Here is a 15,421-nt window from a genome sequence, read left to right as displayed (position 1 = left end):
TTTTATCCTGCGATTGAGATTGCCCCTTCATGGAAGTTTGCGGGCTCTTTACATGACGCTGTGACTCTCCAGGGTGTCTCCTGCAGTAAATGCCCTTTGTTCCGCCTTTAAATAGATCGCAGATAATGAGCTATCAAATTACCCTGTTGTGTTCCGCTTCAGTTTCCTCCATGAAAAGAGGGAAAGTGGCAAGAAGAGGAGCGAGATCAATGAAAGATAATGGAAGACTCAGATACAGGTGGAAGGAGGGCGGAAGGGGAAGGAGGGGGGAAGGAAGCATGTGTAAAGGGAGTCAGTTGAGATCGTGCATTTAAAACAGAAGCAGAAAGCCCCATTTTAAATGCAAGATTTTAGGCTGGTGTAGAGATGCCCAAAGAGAGCTCCAGGACATAAATATGCACAGTCACAGTAGTTTTCCAAGCTAGGTCCCGGACTCAGACTGGGTTCAAGCCCCAGGGTCCCTGATGGTATGCTTATTTACTTTCCATCAAAGCATGGAAAGTAAATAAGCCCTAAGCAGTCCTACAATGCAAATATTTGAATTTCTAGAAAACAAAAGGGCCAGTGTTTTACTCTGAGGGTTAACAGAAAAGAAAATCTAGAATTTCCAACATGCAATAATGGTGTTTTCTTAGAAAAACAATCTATGTAAGTCATGGATGAAAGAAGAAGAAATCATACCTTCATCATAAGAGTTCCATGCCCATCCCAGTCAATCTGCATATTCTCCCTATAGCTGAGGCGAACTGCAGACATCACAGTGTGTTGGATACGGAGAACACCTGGAAAAACCAATAGGCTTCTTACAGATGGATGGGGACTGGAAACAGACAATATGAATAAAATCTGGAAAATCAGACTAAGCTGTTTACAGATCGTTACCTAAGAGATGAGCTATACATTATGCGACCCACATAGCATGTAGCTCTGCTCTGCTTGTATAGCGCACAACAGGGCTCCTTCCACAAGCAGGGATGCTGGACAGAGCTGAAGCACTGGTTTCCTGTGTGCCATCCCTGTGCTCCAGGTAAGGAGGGAACTGTATCGAACTCACGCTCAGCTGAGCAGCTCTTTGTCAAAGGACAGGACAGCTGCCACCAAGCTCCCGTCCCCACTCCCGACTGCGGTTTAAGACTTTTTTTTTTTTTAACCTTTTGAGGGGGGAAATGGAGCTGGGAATTTTTTTTGCATTTTCCCAACCCCATTTTAGGGGCGCAAATGGCCCGTTCATTGGAGGGGGGTGATTCAGCTATTCACAGTTGCGCACTTGCTCAATGGTGAGTCTCCAAAATGTAGAGGCTTCCCTTGGCTGCTCCCTTGTATGTCACACATACAACGGAACAGTCAGGGCTACACTGTAGCAAGGCTGTTTTGATAGCTTTGCTCAGCTGACAAGTGGGAAAACGGGGTGTAGGTCACCCCCTAGCAAGGGTCTCCCCAGGGCATTGCCCTGAACCTTGGGGGTGCCCTGCTAGGCATCCCCACTTGCCCGAGTCCCCAGCCACCTGTTTTGAGGGCACGCCTTTTTCTCTCCTAAGCAAACCTACGGCTTCTAGTTTGACAGAAGGAGTTACTCCATTTGCGAGAGGGAAACAGGGTGGTGTGCACTATATGAAAATGGGGTGCTGCAGACTTGGGGAGGGATGCACTAGAAGGAGGGGATCCCCAGGGGTCGGGGTGATACTTTAAAGCCCTGAGATCACTTGGGTAACTGGGTGATCTTCAGAACTAACATGTGGGGAAAGTCCTCAAGATCACCCAGTTAGCAGAGTGACCCCCAGGATTTAAAGCCTTGCCCCAACTCTAGGGGGTGACCCCCTTCTAGTCCACCCCACCCCAAGTCGGCAGCACCCATTTTCATATAAAAGTGCATTTCACCCCTTTCCATTTGTTTTCTGTTAGCTGCACCAGAGTTTGACTGCTGTGAAAGGAGCTGCCAGACTCCAGTGTGGCTACTGGAAATGAGGGGGACGTGTGGCTCCGCTTGAAAAAGAGTCTCATTTCCTGGCCCCATTTTTGTGCAATTTTTTTTTAAAGGCTCCAACTGCAATTAGGGTTGCGGCTAGAGTGGGGTTGAGGGGCTTGGCAGGAGCCGAGGGGCCAGCAGGAGCCCTCCAGAGCGCCACTTGGGCACGTGGAGAGGCCACCACTGGCAGGGGGAGGGGCGCTGGCAGCAGCTTGGCCACAACCATGAAAAGTGACTGTGACCACACACAGGAAAAGCGGGGGGGGGGATTTTTGCCATTCTTGTGGAGCGGCTTGCTACCTGATGCCCTTTACCCGTGGTGGGTTGAAATGTCCAGGTTCGGACAATACACCAACCCGCTATGGGTTAAACAACTCCTAGATCAGACCATGGGTCATCAGGGTGGCTTGTGTGAGAAAAACAAGCCACCCTGATGAAACCGGTCCGGGTTCACATGACACGCCAACCCACCATGGGGTCGAGGAGTTCAAGCAAACAACCCATCAGGAGTTAGTGTGTCATGCAAATGCAGTCACTGTTAGAATTCAGTACCATTCAACCAGGCTTATGCTTGACTTTAGTGAATGTAAGGTGCCTTCTACAGAGTCAAGCCATTGATCCTTCTAACACTGTACTGTGTATTTCAGCTGTAAATATGCTATCTTCCTGTTGATACCTAGTATCTTTTGCTAAATGCTTTTTTATAATACCTGACAACTATGTACAAATTTGAAAAATCTGATCTACTCCAACTAACAAGAGCTTCTAAGGACAACAGACTAGGGATGTGCACACCTACCCCGTCTGGGTTCTCCAGGTGGCCTCCCAGCCCTTTCCCCACTCGCCCGTCCCCGGACCGTGCTTGAGCCACTCCTGCGCTTGGCAAACAGCCCACACTCACCCCAGTGTCGTTGCCAAGCTCCGCGGTTGCCATTTTTTGAAAAATAAAATGGCGATTGCAAAAATGCGCATACCTGCATGTGCACGAAAGTTCGCATTTTTTGCAAATTTGCATATCTGCGAATGTATGAATATGCACGTTTGCAAATATGTGCATTTTTGCGGATTCACCAATATTCACATTCGCAGAAAATGTGAATTTTCGCAGTTACACAAATGTGCACATTTGTAGAAAATGTGAATTTTCATGCATACGCAAATATGTACATTTTTGCAATCACCATTTTATTTTTCAAAAATGGTGACAGCGGAACTTGATGAGGCTGCCAGGGTGAGTGCGGGCTGCTCAGCAAGTGTGGGCAGGGGGTGAGCGGGGGCAGAGGTTCAGCAAACAGGGCTTGGGGGTGCAGGCAGGGGGGGTCCGCCAGATTCCCGGACAGAATCAGGATCCTGCTCCATCCCTACTTCAGACAATGGTCTTTCCCACCATGGAGTTTCCTGAGATTTATTTATTTATTTATAGTATTTTTATCCCACTCCTTTGTCAAAAAAGGTTCCCGGAGTGGCTCACAATCAATGAACAAAGAAGACAGTCCCTGCCCGCAGGCTTACAACCTAAAAAAGACACGACACACAAGGAAAAGGTGATGGGGAGGGGAGAAAAAAGAATGAGGTAGACTGTCAGCAGGGCTGGTGGGATGGCCCAGTTCCCCCCTCTCATCTCCCAAAGGAGGGGCAGTCCAACTGGAGCAGGCCCTGCCCTGATGCTCCCTTTGCCTGCTCCTGTCTCCCTCACCCCTTCTTCTTCCCCACAGTGCCATGGGTGTCAGTTAGCGCTGTGGGGTGGGGGAGGAGTCCAACTGGAGCAGGCCAGGGATACTTTGGAGATGCCAGGGATTGAACCCAGGATCCTCAGTATGCAAAGCATGCGCTCTACCACTGAGCTATGGGTCCTCCCCCTCAGAAATGCAGAAAAGTACAGGTTCTTGCCTAATCTGAAGTACTTGTAGTAACATGACACACCTTGCATGAAAGGAATCTGTATGTCCTGTCCATTCAAAGAGATGCCACCACCATGTTTCAGTTTAACAATGCTGTTCTCATCCTGGAGCTGAACAGAGACTGAATGGGTACACACTGCATCAGGATCATCACCACACTAAAAAGAAATCAAGATGTTAAATGAGCATTGTTCTGTCAACTTAGCTGTGGGTTCACTCCACGGTTGCTGGGACATCATACACTTGCCAACTTGTTTTAACAATGGTTCAGATACCACCTATACACAGCCAATGTTGTTACTGCTAACTTGTGCACCTCTGTGACCAAACAACAGCCCAGCAGTCAGTAGCAAGCATAATAAATGTCACTTTGCCTGAGAGAGTGTGGGCATATTTACCCCACTTATTTACATTGATTTAACAGACATTCCCTTTTCCAACAGAAACTGCTGTTCTGAGGTGCTAGAGATTAATAACAGAGAAACTGTCAGCACCATTACCAAACTACAGTTTTCATGACTTGGTGGGAGAGGTTGGGTGGAAACCCATGACAGTTACTGTGGTATAATAAAACTCATATCAATGTGTTGTGTAGGCGTGCCCAGTGTTTCCATGAGCAGAAGTACATGTGTTGGCATTTATCCAAAAGTAACATAAAAGTGAGTTATCAAATGCACAAAACCCCACACAGCTCATTTGCAGAAAGTATTATTTTCAGGCCTTGTATTCCCCCTATTTATAGACTTACCTTACATAGCAGGAGTACATGTTATAAAGAATATGAGACTCCCCTGAAAATGGCAGACTCATGTCAATTTACCCTTTGCCGTTCTGTAATATCTAGTTCAATTTCCCTGTGTCCAGATGTCATTATGATGTGCAGTTCCCTACCCCACTTCACAATAGATTGCAGCTGGGCTGGGCTGGGCTGGGCTGGGCTGGGGAGCACATCATAGTAAAGACAGGGCTCAGGGTAGCTTGTACTAGACATTATAGAAGGGGGGTTGAGGCTGCTATTTTCAGGAGCAGCCCTATGATCTTTGTAACATGTAGTTTGCCCACTGCTAAGCACTTTGTCAAAATGGTGGCTTTTTGGAGACAGAGAGAGAGAGAGAGAGAGAGAGGGTATGCACGCACAAGAAAGGAGACCTCATTTTTTTCTTGCAAGGAAGATGCTCTTACTTGGACAGTCTCTATGAAGACAGAAAATGAGTTCGTTGCACAGTCTCGAGCAAACAGGTAATGGCAGATGCCAGTGAAGGTGAAATGTTTGTTGTCAAAGCTTTTGAAATGGGACTGGCCAGTGACAGAGCATTCACCTGAAAAGAACAATACAAAAAAGCTGACTTCAAACTAAACCAAACAACATGACTTCGGACTAAAGCAGACTCTCTTGCTCTTATTAAGGTGAAACAAAAAAGCAATAAGTAAACGTACACACATTCCTGACTCTTAGTGGTTGGACAATGCACACAGCGTTGCTTGTCTCCAAGCTTATTCCTCTCTGGCTGCAAGTCAAGGCATACTTACTCATAAATGAATGCCACTGAAATGTGTGGAACTGAAACATAAAAGTATTTAAGGTTGGAATCTAAGATAGCTTCTAAAATGGGTGTACCAAGGATATACCATTGCCTGGGATGACAGATCTCAGTTATTGAAAGTAGCATTAAAGAGGTTGTGGCACTATGCAGGGCTTAATTCACTTCAGTGATCCTGCCCTGGAATATGGAGTAATTTTCAAACTGTGTTTGGGGGATCCCTGGGGTTCTTCAAATACTAAATTGGGGGATACTTAATGAGAGGATCTGTAATGGTGGAGTAGCTTTCCTGAAAGGCAGCTGGCCCACCACAACCAACCTTTTCTTGCCATATACAAGGGAAGGTCCAGGATGTGGTAAATGCTTTGCTCTGCCAGGGGGTGGTTCCTGCCTCCTTGAAAGAGGCTGTAGTGCGCCCTCTCCTGAAGAGGCCCCCCTGGACCCAGAGGAGTGTGAGAACTATCGCCCCTTCACTAATATCCCCTGGGCAGCTTCAGATGTTCTTGCAGGAAACTGATTATCTGGACCCATTTCAGTCTGGTTTCAGGTCAAGGTACAGCACTGAAACAGCCTTGGTTGCTCTGACTGACCACCTACTCTGGGTGAAAGACAGGGGGAGTGCTACCCTGTAGAACTTATTGGACCGCTCAGCGGCTTTTGATACCATTGATCATGGTGTCTTACTGGATCAGCTCTGCGGGATGGGAGTTGGGGGCACTGTGCTACAGTGGTTCCACTCCAACCTGTGGGGCTGACTCCATAGAGTGGGGGATTCCTGTTCTACCTCATGGCTATTAAGCTATGGGGTGCCACAGGGTTCTATTCTATTCACGCCATTGGGTGAGGTCATTAGGAGTTTGGAGGTGGGGAGTCACCAGTATGCTGATGATGCTCAGCTCTACTTCTCATTGTTGTTGGAGTCAGCTGGGCAGTGAAGGTGCTGGACCATTGTCTGAAGGCTGTAAGAGTCTGGATGAGGGCCAATAAACTGAAGCTGAATCCTGAGAAGACAGAAGCTCTGTGCATAGTGGTTCCCAAGTCGGGGAACTGGGTACGCAACCTGTCCTGGATGGGGTTGCACTCCCTCTTAAGGAGCAGGTGCATATCCTGAGAGTACTCCTAGATCCATCCCTGTCACTAGACCCCAGGTGGACTCCATGGCCTGGAGTATTTGGGGCTAGCTTCAGCTGATCCACCAGCTATGGCCTTTCCTGGACAGAGATAACCTAGCCACAGTAGTGCACGTGCTGTTAACTTCCCAATTAGACTACTGCAATGCACTTTATGTGGACTGCCCTTGAAGACCTTGGAAGTTGCAGCTAATGCAAAATGCAGCAGCTAGGCTGCTGACTGGAACATCATGTAAAGATCACATAACACCAGTCTTAAAGGAATTGCACTGGCTGCCAATACATTTCCAGTCAGTTAGGAAGTTATAGTAAACAATTCCAGTTGTTTGAAGTTATGTTGCTTTCGATATATTGCCTCATTTAACAAAAGGGATTAAGGTGGTTTATTCCATATCCAGAGCAAAATTATTGGAAAATAGGCAGCTAGCCAAAAATAGGATTCTTTAAGGGGACACAAAGCAGGCTTATCCCTTTTCACCTCTATTATGTACATTAGTAATTGAATCTCTCACTGCTGCAAAACTTAAGGACAAATGTATCAAATATACATTTGATATATATGTATCTATATGTATCAAATATATGTATTTGATACATATAGAATTTCAATATGGTTTGCTTATAACAAATAAAGCAGTGAGATACCTGGAATTAAATTAGTAGCTGATATCAGGAAGATTGCAGAACTTAATTATGAAACCTTGATTCAAAAAATAAAGTTGGATATAAAAAGAAGGGGAGGGGAGAGAAGTTATAGTGGATGGCCAGGAAGGTATCCATGATTAAAACAACACTTATCCCAATGTTTTATCTTTATTTACATCATTGCCCTTGTTAGCTGATTATCATAAGGTGAAAAGCTGGCTAAAGAGCATAGATTACTTTACTTGGCAAAATAATTGACCTAAGACTGAAGCCAATACCATGCAAGCTTCAACAGATAAAGGAGGATTGGCAGTTCCAAATTTATTGATATATTATTATGAAGCAGCACAATTAGGTTGTGTGAGGTTATGGATGACAAGAGACAGAGATAATGGATTGTGTCAATACTCCCTTAAGAGACTCTTACAGATCCCTAAAGGAGAATGAGGTAATCTAGTAGAATGAAAATTCATACCAATTACTTAAAACATGGGATAATTATAAAGTAAAATTAAGTCCAGATATGTCCCCATTAGCCACAGTTAAAAGGAACAACAAATATATCACCACCACCACCATCACCACCACCACCACCACCCCGCCAGTCCCAGCCAGTCTGCTTGCACTCTCCCTGCTGAAAGATCAGGTTGGTACTCTTATGGTACTCCTAGATCCATTACTGTTGCTGGAGGCCCAAGTGGCCATGGTGGCTCAGAGTGTGGTTCACCAACTACAGCCTGTCCCGGACAGGGACAGCTTGGCCAAAGTGGTCCAGGCGCTAGTAACCTCAAGACTGGATTACTGCAATGTGTTCTATGTGGGGCTGCCCTTGAGGCTGCTCCGGAAGCTGGAGTTAGTACACAACGCAGCAGCTTGGCTGTTATTGGGAGCTGCCCCTTTTCAGCATGCAACTCCTTTGCTGAGGGAACTGCACTGGCTGCCTTTTGCTACTGGGCCAGGTTTAAGATTTTGGTATTAGTGTACAAAGCCCTAAACAACTTGGGACCTGGATACCTGAGAGAGCGCCTTCTCCCTTACCTACCTGCCTGATCACTGAGGTCATCAGAGGGCATGCTCCTGGTGGTTCCACATGGACCCATGGCCCGACTGGAGTCCACCTGGAGAAGAGCCTTCAGTGTGGTGGCTCCTGTCGTAAGGAACTCCCTGCCTCTGGAGGTCAGGCAGGCGCCAACACTGGGTTGTTTTCGGTGCTTCCTGAAAACAACTCCTTTCCAGGAAGGCTTCCTTGGCTGACCAGCCTTCGTTTTATCGGCACTCTGTTTTTTAAAGAATAATCTTAATACCATGTTTCTTCTTTTTATCTTTGGTTCATTTTATCTCTTGTCCAGCACTCCAGAATCTGTTTAGATGTGGAGTGGTACACAAATGTTGTAAATAAAATAAACAAACAAACAAATAAATAAATTGAAGGAAAATGTATGGTGGTATAACATGATTAAAGTGTGAATAAAGAAAAATTGTGAGCAGAAGAGTTGGGAATAGTGGTGATAGGTATGACAGAAAACTGGCCGTATGACAGAAAAATGCCGTATGACGGAAAACTGGCCTAGAAATGATAAGAAAACACATAAGGGGGAAAGCATGAGTGCACTGGGTGAGGTCATAGGGACAGCTTTTGAGAGGCTCCGCTGTCATCTACATTGTGGTCTTGTGAAGTGAAGCCCTTTTTTTACCCAGGCTTTTTAGCCCTTCAGTCATAAAAATGGTGTTACTGCATTTTTAGATCTTTGCATTGCTGCGGGCTTATATCTTGGTTGCTACTTTAGTTTTATTCTGTCTTAAAGTTATGGATTTATATTATGTTTTATTATGTTATTGCATTTTATGGATTTAGGTTTTGTCCTGTAAACTGCCCAGAGAGCTTCAGCTAATAGGTGGTATAGAAATGTAATAAATAAATTTGTAAGAGGGAAAAAGCAGAATGTTCTTCACAGAATGGGATGGTTAAAAGGTATGACTGAAATATGATGCTGATTCACTCAAATGTTCCAGAATCATGTTCAGAATCAACATACCTGGGCATGGTTCGTTGCTGCAGATCCAGATGCCATGCCTGCAAATACTGGGAAATACAATTTTTATGGATTAGATACACAGACAAATGTAATATTTCCTATTATTATTTACGTCCTGAGATATAAGTGAGATAGGGTGGGATACAAATGTTTTAAATAAATAAATAAAGCGAATACTGCCACCACTCACTGCTATTAGCCACATAAGGGAAACTATACAGGGCACTCGGCATAGTGCCTGTATTTCTTCTCCCCTGCAGCTAATAGCAGCTATTACTGAATCATTCACTTGAAGTAGCACAGTCCCAGATCAATGTTAGCACTCGATTCTGCTGCATGTATAGGCTGGTCCTCACTGTGTAAAAATAGAGAGTTGGCAAGAAATATACTGGTCCCTAAGGAATAGTCACATGGGATCTGAATTATCTGGGAATACCACCACCACCCCACCACTGCCTTCCTAAGTCACCTGTGACAATGTTCCCAGTGTGGATTATCCAGCAATTTAATTGCTTCTATATATTTACCATGAGTTGCAGTCCCGGTAGACAGATGAGCCAGGAGGGTAGCGCTTGCCAGCATTTATACAGGAGCAGTCAGAGCTGTCAACACAGAGGTCACCATCTAGTAGCTTACCTTCTGGAGAGACCAGCAAAAAAAAAAAGAAAAGTATTTGAGCTGTGCTTATGCTTTACCCTAAATCCTGTTTTAAAGAGGATAGTATTTTACACAAGTGAGTCTTAAATACTTATCAGTTCAGTTGGCATCATTCAGCTGCTGCCACTGCTGCAAACTTTGGCATGCTGACATTACTAGCGGTGGGGGAGACGGATGCTATTGGGGCCTGGGCCCCTCTGGGATATTCCTAAAATCAGCTTACATCAAGAAAAAAAAATAATGGGCCAGTTCTCACTGCCTAATTTCTGTAATCATCCTTAATGCACTATTAATGAGTAGGAATGTGCTGAACGGGAGGCCTAAGAAAGGGCCTGAAGCCCTAGATTAGGCTTTTTAGAATTATTAAATGATTGTGGGTGGGTGGGTTTGTGATACAGAAAGATTAAACAATTTCTCTAAGAGCACCTGATGAAAGCAAAGGCAACAGAAATGAAGGCTGTTGGCCCGCCACCCTCCCTATTAGAAACTGGACCTCATCGCTGTTTTCCGCAATTATCCTCACTTTGAAGAAGTGTGCTGCAGCGAGAAACTAAGCAGAGCACTGCACGTTCCTCTGACAGCAGCAAAATACTGACAAGAGGTAACTGAGTGGGTGCCCCCCACCCCCCGCATGCGCACATACACACACGAAGTTCAGCAACCCATTAAAGTAAGCTACGTTGGAGTTTAGTGGAACTGGGCTGGTACTTGTGGTTTTTCCCACAGACCATCTGCATAGTTGGTCTGAGTGTCTCTTCCAATGCTCTCCATCTTCGGTCTGCACTGTGTAGGAAATGGGTCCTGTGAATCATTTGATTATGGCCGGAACCCACTGAGAACCATTTCTATAGTTCCTGGCCATGGACAGGCTCCTGAAGAGAGAAAAATTGTAGAGCAGAGGATGCTAGGCAGAACCTGACTCCTCTTCTTTTCACAGCTGCTGGTCTCTAGTTAGGTCAGGGTTGATCAGATCTAGACATGTTCTAAGGCGCCGACCCATAGAGAGTTCAGCAGGACTAGATCCTGTCAACGGACAGGGTGCAACTTGCTGAGCAAACAGGAACCTTGCCCGCCTAGTGTCCCAGTCTCCCATCACAATTGTTTTTAACACATCCTTTGTAGTCTGCACCATTCTCTCAGCTTGGCCGTTTGCCTGGGGTCTGCGCGGTATGATGGTGACAGCCCTAATGTGGCTGTGATTTGCAAAGTCTTGGCACTCACTGGAGGTGAAAGCTGTCCCATTGTCAGACACAATGGTATCTGGCAGTCTATAGGTTGCAAACAGCTGCCTGAGGGTCATTATGGAAGCCCTTAAAGTGAGATTCAGAAGAACCACAACTTCAAGCCATTTGGAATGCAATCCGGAAATACTTGCCTTGAAAAGACCCGGCAGAATCCGTCTGGATGTGCAACCGTGGGTTCTTTGTTGTTTCCCAGGTAAAAACGGGTGCCTTAGGCGGATTATGGTGCGTAGCTTGGCAGATGCTGCACCCCCTCGTGGTATATTCTGTGTCATTATCCATTCATGGCCACCACACATAGCTCGTGGCTAGAACTTTCATCCGGACTATGCCTGGTTGTGCAGCACGTAGCGTTTCCAGAATCACCCACCTTCCTCCTTCCTGCACTACTTCCCGATCGCCCCATAGAAGGCAACCCTTATGAGCTGACCGTTCAAGTCGGCGTGATGCAAAATGTCTAAACTGTTTGGCCAATTTCTCGGGCACCTCCCCCCCCCCGCATCCAGTTGAGTAGATGTGCCAGGAGCTGATCTTTTGCTGTCATTCAAGCTATCTGTGATTCTTGAAGAGGAGGGTCAGACATGGATTTGAGCATGAGGGCCTCAGCTGCAGGAGGAACGAAATGGTCGGCAGTCTGCAACAGCAAGCAGTTCAATGCATCTGCAGTACCAATCGTCCTCCCGGGTCTGTATGTGAGCATGAAATCATGTGTCTGTAGCATAACGCTCCACCGCTGTATGTGGGGAGACAAAATAAGTGGCGTTGGCTTGTCTTTCGTGAAGAGGCCTAGAAGAGGCTTGCAATCAGTTTGGATTTCAAGACAACAACCATGAACATAATTGCGGAACTTTTTAATTCCCGCAATCACGGCCAGAGCTCGGTGCCATCAGGGAATATATGACTACGAATAGCGCTGACCCCGTGGCTCAGTTTAGCTGTGCAACAACTCTGCTGTAGTCGAGTACGTCACAGTTGTAGTGGTAGTGTGGTACACATGTTCAGGATTCTTGGACACCGAGTCTGCGCTCCAAGCAAAAACCCTTCGCCGGCAGCCCCCTGAGATGTGTTTTCGAAGCTTTCATCTGCCACTCCTCTAGCATCTGATACAGTCACTTCTTGCCCATTATCACACTAGATCTGGTACCCTTGTTTATTTATATTTCCGTAAATTAAGTTAGGCACCCTGAGGCCAGGCTATACCTTTGGGATTGTCAAATCCCCCTAAAGATTAAGAATTTGCAGTACTGGGAAGACGTTAAAGCCTCTGTCGGCCATGTCTATGGGGAGAATTCCGCTTTAGCGAATGAGCATGACATCTCTACGAAGCTTGGTCCCGATCCTGCAAACTCCCATGGTGTTATAGGCATCTCCCCCTTTTTGCTGCACTTGGGTTTTCACTCCTCTGGGGTCATTGCGCAGGGTTCTGGTGGTGGATCGGGTGCCTCCTGACTAGGGGAGGCTGTGTGTGGAGTTTGGTCCCAATCCTGGAATCCCCGCAAGGGTTTGCAACCACATCCCCCTTTTTGCTGTACTCGGGATTTTCGCTGCTTGGTGAGTGATCGTGCAGGGTGTTGACGGTGGAGGGGGTGCCTCCAGACTGGGCGGGGGGGGGGGGCTGTGTATGAAGTGTTGTCTGGATCCTGCAAATCCCCAAGGTTTTCTAGCCACCTTGGATTTTCACCGCTGTCAGGGCGCTGGATTTCAATGATGCATCAGGTGCCTCCTGAATAGGGGCAGCTGGCTATGAGGTTTGGTCCCAATCCTGGGGGGATCTTCACAAGAACAGAATGAGAAGCGCATTGGAGTATTACCCAGATTTTCATGGAATTCGCTTTGGGCCCTCCCTCAGGGACACACAAAGCAAGAAAAGCCGAGTGTACAGCACCATTAAAATCTGGTTTTCAGGGGTCACACAGCGCTTGAAAGGAACATACTTCTGGCTGGGGTGGGGGGAGTAGAACTGAACGTCATCAGACTGGCAGGGGCTGCTCAACCAATGAGAGAGGCTTGTTTCCCACCCCTGTCCAGGCTCTCCCGGCTAGGCTAGTACATTATTGTGAATGGAGGGCAACTAATTCACAATTCTGAAGGCTCCCTTCTGCTACTATATTAGCTCTTCCCCTGGCTGCTGCCGCCACCGTTTTTCTCCAATGTGTGCACTTTTGCCTTGCGAAGCCAAAATCCTCAATTCTGGAGTGCAACATCTAAAGGCTTTCTGTGAAAGCAGCTCAGCCTCTCAATTTTGACCTATTCCAGCACTCTGCCAGGGAATTATTGCTTCCCACTCCCCTTTCTACCCTGCCCCCCTTTCGCCTCCTCCCTGCTCGCAGTGGGATGAGAAGCTCCCAGGATCTCAAATGATCACTACTGTGACTTTACATAACAACAGAGAAACTACAGAATAGTAGTTCAAAGAAGCACAGCATGGAGATAGAGATACCAAAAGAGCACTTTAGGGCGAGTTACTAAAGTTGGCCTTTAACCCTTTAAATGCCTTAGCATTAAAGATTCGCTGCAGGGGAGCGAGATTTATTTCTTGCTTCTGAGTAAACATGCCCAGAAGGGGGAGGTTGCTCTGGTTTGCTTTCCCTGTAGCCAGGCTCAGCCAGTTGTGGGTTCCCATTGCTAACAGCAGAACTAGTTAGAACTTCATGCCAGCTGAGCCCAGCCAAATGCATGATCGCAGGTTCCCCTCTCAAAAGCTGCAGTGGTCAGCCCCTGATGCCAGCTATGCCCGGTTAAATGTGCAATTGCCCTTTCCAGCAATAACGAGTTCACAAATTTAACCTCTATATTCTGTGTGTGCCTCACAAACAGTTACTTTTGTAGGGTGAAAGGGGCGCGCACACATCAGAGAGATCTTTCAGGTCACCTTCCCTAGTCAGCTGGGGTAGCTGAGTGGTTACCAGTTAGTCTGGGCGATCACAGTTACTGCAATGCACGATACTGAGAACATGCCTTTACAATTTACCTGGTTTATTATCCCAAAAAATAGGGGGGGTCCTAAACAGGGGTCACCTAGGTATGCAGGGTGGCTGATGCAGTGAAGAAGATAAAAAGCAACTGCAATGACTGGCAAAGTGAAACAAGGAGAAATAAATACTGGAACTCTGGAGTGCCCAGCTGCAAAATGGCAGAAACCTTGGGGAAATACAGGCAGGGGAAACACCCCTTGACACACCCCTGGGCAGGGCTATCATGCCAAAGTAGGTGTGGAGGACAGGAGCACACAGCACGAGAAGCGCGGAGAACCTGAATTAATTGGGGGGGGGGGACACCAGAGTATAAGTAGTCTCAGAAAACATGGATTTTCCACCGCAAAGCCTGGGATGGCTTCAGTTTTCCACAATGTCATCTACCGCCAATGCCCTCCAAATGCTCCCAAAATTCACAGCAAATCATCCATGGGAACAACCCCCTGCTCATCCCCCCCCCTTACACTGCTGCCTTGATCACTTTAGCGTTTTCCTAAGCGCTAAGCCAGCAAAGAGCAGAGTGGCAGCAGTTTTGACTGCTCTTCCTGCACAGCTCTGTAGCTGGCCAAAATAACCCACGGTGACCACCGGATGACACGATAACCCACAATGGGTTAAATAACCCACTCTACAGATCGTGGGTTATCAGAGTGGGTGATTTTGGCCAAATAAGCCGTCGTGGGTTAAAAAAAACTTCCACCACGATGGCATAATTAAGCCATCGTGGCTTACTTAAGCCATCATGGGTTATTGTGACATCCGAACCCAGTCACTGAGACATTTCTACTGTATACTCTGCTCATGCTCAAAGCCTTTCATATTGGGTGCTGTGTGAGGCCACAGTACAATAACAATACAAAACACAACCATCCCAAGACAAATGTATACTTTAAGAGACTTCATGCTTTTTTAATCTATCAAGAAAAAATTAATATTAAGCACTTCAGATCCTCACACAGCCACATAGCCAGATCTCTGGGTGAGCTTAGGCCAGTCACTATCTCCCAGCTTAAACCATAGGGATTCTGTGAGAATAAAAGGGGTTTGAGGGAATGATAGATCTGCCACCTTGGAGGGAAGAGACACAAATTTGAACATCATTCCTTGGAGAGAGAGTTCACGTGGTACAAATTTGAACATAAAAGCCCACTAGGCCAGGCTTACCTTTTTTATTATTTAATTCGATTTATACCCTGTCTATATACAAATACTCTAGGCAATGAGTTTTTGCACCACCTGAGCCTGTTAAAGGAACCAGGCCTCTTGTAAACACAAAGGGAGGAAGCCATATGCTGTTTAGAATTAATTGTGTGTTTTCTTCCTAATATG

At 46.4% G+C, this 15,421-nt stretch overlaps 1 protein-coding gene across 1 annotated transcript in view; it reads right to left on the bottom strand.

The window, feature by feature from the left end:
- The window catches only part of VWF (von Willebrand factor), a 273,421-nt gene that overhangs the window by 213,870 nt on the left and 44,130 nt on the right, over positions 1 to 15,421 (bottom strand). The window contains exons 9-13 of the mRNA XM_084811394.1: positions 9,747 to 9,858; positions 9,220 to 9,266; positions 5,050 to 5,186; positions 3,890 to 4,025; positions 682 to 782 (exon numbers count right to left, since the gene is read on the bottom strand). Coding sequence (XP_084667520.1) covers positions 682 to 782; positions 3,890 to 4,025; positions 5,050 to 5,186; positions 9,220 to 9,266; positions 9,747 to 9,858 — 533 coding nt within the window. The remainder of the gene's footprint in view (positions 1 to 681; positions 783 to 3,889; positions 4,026 to 5,049; positions 5,187 to 9,219; positions 9,267 to 9,746; positions 9,859 to 15,421) is intronic.

Source organism: Heloderma suspectum, chromosome 7, assembly GCF_057233095.1.
Source record: "Heloderma suspectum isolate Gila_16-S chromosome 7, 16-S_ref, whole genome shotgun sequence".
NCBI lineage: Eukaryota > Metazoa > Chordata > Lepidosauria > Squamata > Helodermatidae > Heloderma > Heloderma suspectum.
Note: the sequence above shows the minus strand (reverse complement) of the source record. Positions and strands in the feature narration are given on the sequence as shown.